The sequence below is a fragment of the Heliangelus exortis genome, chromosome 22 (genome assembly GCF_036169615.1).
Source record: "Heliangelus exortis chromosome 22, bHelExo1.hap1, whole genome shotgun sequence".
NCBI lineage: Eukaryota > Metazoa > Chordata > Aves > Apodiformes > Trochilidae > Heliangelus > Heliangelus exortis.
The window spans coordinates 4,227,847-4,233,846 of NC_092443.1; the positions used below are offsets into that span (position 1 = coordinate 4,227,847).

General features: G+C 41.6%; 1 protein-coding gene across 1 annotated transcript in view; it reads left to right on the forward strand.

Annotated features, from left to right (window-relative positions):
* Positions 1-5,630, forward strand: part of CDK5RAP2 (CDK5 regulatory subunit associated protein 2) — a 70,213-nt gene extending 64,583 nt beyond the window's left edge. The window contains 3 exon segments of the mRNA XM_071766657.1: positions 687-825; positions 4,152-4,198; positions 5,088-5,630. Of these exon segments, the coding sequence (XP_071622758.1) occupies positions 687-825; positions 4,152-4,198; positions 5,088-5,147 (246 nt within the window). The 3' untranslated portion in view covers positions 5,148-5,630.
* The last annotated feature ends 370 nt before the right edge of the window (positions 5,631-6,000 follow it).

A 6,000-nucleotide genomic window follows, 5' to 3' on the forward strand; every position in this document is an offset into this window, starting at 1 on the left:
AGCTAAATGCCAGGGGCAAACTCCAGAAGTTACTGTTATTGAACAAATGGCACAACAACAAGAAAAATGTACAAGCTTAAGTTGGTATCAGAATCCAGATCAGTGATTCTGGCAGACTGCTCTGTCAGGGCTACTCACTCATCCTGTTTTAAGATTCTAACTGTAACTGAGTTGGAATTGGTAGTGAAAACTAAGCCTTAAATAGTGACACACTCAAATAATTTTGTAATGAAAGCATCCTGGCCCCTTTGACAGGACAGCATCCACTGTTAGAACACTGGAGAAGGAAGCTGGAAGTTCTTAACGTGGCAGAGGGGACACTTGCTGGTCCCCTAGCACTGGCCTTCATTGTATTTTCTAGTTGAGAGGAAGAAAAAAAGAGCAGAGGAATGGAAGTTTAAAAGCCAAAATAGGTGGTGGTGTTACAACTCATGTCAGCGAAGCAGAAGAATGACTTGCACTAAAAGCCAGCTAAGAACTGTGGTTGTCTCCTGGCAGATGTCATGGGATCTGGTGTCAATGGGGATGGGAATGGGGAAGGACAAGCACTCGGTGATGTTTCACTCCTTTAAGTTGTTCACGCTCTAAGGAAGCTTGAGGGCTCTTGGACAAAAGTATTTAGCAATTAACAATTTAAAACATACTTCTATATTTTGTTCTATGTGGGTTTTTTCCTCTCAATTTAGGATGAAGGAATGAAAGCAGAAATATTCAGGTTACGCAAGAAACTCTCTGAGCAAGAGAAGAAGTTACACAGCACAGTGAAACGCCTGCACTCCACAAACCAGCTGAAGGAAAACATGGAGAAAGTCATCATTGACCAGTGTAAGTCTCTGCTTTATCAGTTTTGTAGTCCGTGGCTGTCTCTAAAATTGCAGAAACAACAAAATTTAGATGGGCACCTGTTCTTTTGCAGTTGCTGTACTGGGCTTTTCCCTGGGCACAATCAGTTGTGTGACACTTCATGAGGCTCAGAGCTGATGGAGCTCAGTGGGAGGAACCTGCCCAGGAACAGCAGAACACCAGAGACAGTTACTGGTTTTACACAGCCCACAGACAGGGTGTCAGTCCATGCCATAACTCCCAGGAATTGGGTTGCCCTATTCCAGATAATGCCATTCCCCAGGTTTTCTGCTGTACAGCAGCTCCTGGCTGAGGTGAGGTTACCACTGCTGCTTAGGCTGTTTCAGCCAAAGTTTTTGACCTCAGACTTGATAAAGGTGGAATCAGGCTTTTGGGTGTGCTGAGGGCCTGGCTGCTGTGTTACCTCTAGTGAGTGGAATGCTGTGAGAAGCCCAAGCAGCAGCAAAGCTCTGCACCAGGCTAAGGGCAAGAGAACAGAAGGCTCAGAACACAGGAAACAAAAGCTTGCTCTGAGCCATTTTTTAAAAGCAAATGAGGACATCCTGTGAAATGTTTTACCCTGATGAGCTGTATCTAGACACTTCTCTGGGAACATGAAAACAAGTGAGACATGGGTTGTGCTGTAGCTGTGTTAAGCCAAGTGACTGTTTCAAGAGATCCATCTCTTCTGTTTTAAGAATGTAATCACTTGTCAGAAGAGATGTGAATGGAGCTAACCTCTTCTGTGCCTTCATACTATGGCAATATGTGCAATGCAGGAGGAGGATTTTTTTTTCTTCTTAAAGAAATTTCTTTACCTTCTCCTAGGAGATGGGACTAAAGGACTCAGTAGTTGATGCTGGAATGGCACTTGTGCTATCAGTAATTTATCTGTGCTGTAAAATGTTACACATGATACAAAGTTATCAAAATGGCCATAATATTGGAAGTTACTTAAGTCATTTAAATGCAATGTAGAAGAATAAATGCTATTTTCCTCCATAGCCTGTAATTTTTATATCTAAGGTATGTTTTTGTAAGTATTTATGGGCTTGATTTTTGTCAGTTCTTTCAGACTTGTTGTGTTAAATGATGTGCAGGTCACTTACATTAAATCCCAAACTATGTTTTACTCAGGTTTTCAAGTTAAATAGCTCATTTGGGGTTGTCATATAAAGATCAAAGCTTTTCTGTTATGTCTGTCCAAATAATATCTCTGGGGTAGAGTTTAGTTTGTTCAGTTTTGAGTCCCAGTGACCTCTCAGACATACTGGGTCATTTCAGTAGGGCTGGGCAGAGCATGGACCCCATATGTTAACCCCACAGCCACCTCCACCCACCCATGCATTCAAAAAGAAAACATTCTATTTCCCCCTTATTTTGCTCAGTCCTTTTCAGGGCATTCAGCCTCATCTGAACTAGGTCCCAATAAAATGAAATTTGCATTTTCTGAGCTCTCCTTAATGCAAAGTAGTGCCTGGCCAGCAGCAGCTTTGCTATTAGTGTCAGTGCTCTAAATTCTCTTCATGTACTGAATTTAGTAGTTTTGATTAAGAAAAATGTAGTTTGCCAGGTACAATGAATTTACTAGCAGAGTGCTTTAGGACCTGAGAGCAGTCTGCTCCACAGAAGGGCCCAGATACGATTTTCTGTAAGTTTCATTGATTATGGGAATTATGGATGTCAAGTTACCTTTGCCTTAAAGAGCAATTTCAGAAATGTTACTAAATTGCAGCTGAACACAAATTCCTGACCAAGCATACAGCAACAATGGTGGGTCTCATGCAGCTGCTGAATTTTGTTAGGATGCTTGCAGTTGGGTTTTGTTATTTCTTCCTTTTTCCTTTTGCTAGTAAGAAGCAGAGGCATGGCAGTAGGTGACCTTGCCTCCCTTCATTGTCCCAGCATCCTGTTAGCTGCCCACTCTGCTGAGGATACCCAGGTTCCCTTGTTTATTTAGTTGAGCTCTCCTAAATATATTTGGAGGTGGAGACTGGAACATTCCTGTGGCTCTGAGTCTTCTGTGTGCTTGCACTAGTGAGAGAACTCATTGCATATAAAGCTCATCTGAACCTCTGAACATGTAACAACGTGGTGCCAAATTGCAGTAATCTGCCAAGGGTATAATTATCTCATGACAGCTCTACCCTTGGAGTTGTTGGCTTCTTATTATTGTAATGAAAAATCTTTATTATGGCTAAATTGTTTATTTTTGAGACTGGAATATTAAATTGGTAGTTGTGAATGGTATTTTTCAGCAGTTATGGAGCTGACAGAGATTAGAGAATCACATATTTAACCTGACATTTCTAAATACCAGGTTTGTTTAGGAGCATCCCCTCCTCCCTTCACAGGTTTCATGCTGTCCCCACAGAGACAGAGTAGCTGGATGAACAGAGAAAACTTGAAAGCCTTCAGAGCAATCAACTGACATCATTTCCCCCAAGCACATATAGGTTGTTTTGTCCTTGAACTGTTGGAGGAGCTGGCTGACACCTTTGCCATCTGTCCCCTTCCCAGCACATTGTCCCCCATAACCTTCTCACTGCATCATTTTTTCTCCCCTCCTTCTAACCACCCTCCCCCCAGCTCAAGTAGAATACCTAAGAGATCAAACTGTAGTTAGATCATGCACCATCTCTCCTTAATTTTAACAGAAATTCTGCCTTTGATGACTTAGATTGAGGGAACCCAGCTCCTGACTATGGCAGGGAACTGCTCAGATCTCTGATATTAAATGTAGTGATGAGCTATGTGTACTTTTCACATGTGTTATTCTTGGTGTGGTGGAAAAACATTAAAAAAAAAACCCAAAACCACTTTCCTGATGTTCTGATACAGCATCCTCCTGCTGGGTACCTGCCCTGCAATCCCAGGTGAAGCCCAGAATCCCAGACTGGTTTGGGCTGGAAGGGACCTTTAAAGCTCATCCAGTTCCAACCCCTGCAAGGGCAGGGTCACCTCCCACTACACCAAGGTTGCTCCAAGCCCCATCCAACCTGGCCTTGAACCCTGCCAGGAATGGGGCATCCTGCTCATCCCTAACTCTGCCTGTACAGCATTGCCCCTGGTCTGAGGCTGCTGCAGCTGGAGGTTTGTACCTCACCTGAGCAGGGCTGGGGAGGGAGCAACAGTTCTGGATTTTGGTAAGAAAGTTGATGGGGGGAGGTCTGTGTGCCTGGTCACTGCCCTTCTTGTATATGTGAACCTATACAGTATTTAACATTGGTCATAAGACATGAAACACAGGGAATATAGAAAGATACAGAAAGAGTGTGCAGACTTTTTAATTTCCTCTCTCTTTCCAGTGGTTTTAACTCATGATGTCTTGAAGAAGGCTAGAGGAAACCTAGAAGTAAGTAAAAATTTTTCTTGCATTTCATTCCTTGGCATATACTCACTAGAAATATGCATTGCTGTGTCAGTAGTATTTTGCAGAACTGCAGTATTTTGCAGACTGATTTGCTTTAGGTTTGCTACCTATTCAAGCCTGGGTGACAGCTGTTTAGTATGATGAATATTCTGCAGTGTTTAATGTTTAATTTAGAGGTTTTTTGACTGACCACATAAACAGCTAAACCCCCTCCTTTCTGATGCTTTCCCTAGATTAATATTCATGTCTGTCATCTTCCAGTAGTTTATCTTCCACAGAACACAGTCCAATCTGTCTACTGAATAAGTTCACAAAAGACACCCTTCTTTAGAGCTGGACTATGTGTTAATAACTGCTGGGGTTTTTTCAAATGTAGACTCAATAGGCAAAGCTTTTGCAAACAGCTGTTTGCAATGCAGTGTATTAAATTAGTTTGAGTGCTTAAGTAATCACTGTGCAGATTTGATTTCTCCCAGAAGGTTCAGACTTTACTCCCAGAAGGATGTAATAAGCTTCTTGGCTCCTAAATCCCAGCCTTTTCCTCACTCCTCCCTGAAGTACTGTACATTATTACCTGGCCTCTCCTTAAATTTTTCCCTGATCTTTTTATGAATCTCTGCTCCCATGTGTGCCCCACCAGCAGGAGCCTCCTTGAACCCTTCCCCACACAGCTGCTCTACCTTGTCTCAGCCTTGAGTTAGAAAGGGATGACATTAAGAAGTCTTTCTGCTTATGGAATTTTCATCAATTTAATTTGAAGATCTGCTGAACACGAAACTGGTGTTTGCAGATCCTCTGGCAGTGACCAAGGGATAGAGCCAAATTGTGTACATTGCTGTAAAATAGTTATAATTACTGTTTTTCTAACCAGGTCCCACCAGCTGAGAATCAAAAATCACCTTCCTATACCAGCAAAAAGAGGATCCTCTGAAGGAGAAAGTTCCACTAATAAGCAGTCCTGTGATTTGCTTCTTTTTATGCCTTACTATTTATTGATGTAAAAATGTTGGTTCAGCTCTTTTAATGGACTCAACCTTTGACCAAAAAGAAAAAGGACAAAAAAAGATGTCTTTTGGTAAATAACTTATTTAACGATTTCTGTAATGTAAAAAATGGTTTTTAATATTTATTATGAAAGCAAGGTACTGGAGGTATTGGAGGAGGTAATCAGATTTTTTTTTTAAAGTTAGCTCATTTGAAATTTTATATTTGTACTTGTCATGTTATAAAACTATTTGTTGTTATAGTCAAACAGGTCCTGAAAGAATCAAGAACATGATCTACTTCCCAAACTGTATCTCTACTGCTAAAAGAATATAGGTTAAAAAAAAAGTAATTCTGCCAGTTGACCCTGTTTTGTAGGAATGTGAGAAATGTTCCTGATTGTAAATGTATCTGGAAGATTCTTCTGGAATCTGCCTAATGCTGAGCTTTCTTATTGCCCTGTTAGAAACAAGACTGATGCTAGGTCTGAAAATATTCCTTAGAATCAGACAATTAAAATGAAAAAAACACGTGTGTTTTGTGCTATTTTGTTTAAAGCAGGAGACTTTGAGCACTCACCAAAGCAGCAACAGCAGAGTGTTTTTTTCCTGAGTTCAGCTCAGATCCCAGCCCTTGCCAGCAGTGTTGTGGGGTGCAGGAGAGGTGCTGGTTGTGGTTCTGAGGTGGGTGAAGTTGGACTCTTGCTTTCCAGAAGCTGTCACTGAAAGACATCTGATTGTTGACACAGCACTGGAGTCATCCCCTACCCACCTCCTCACCCCCAAAATCTGTACAGCTCA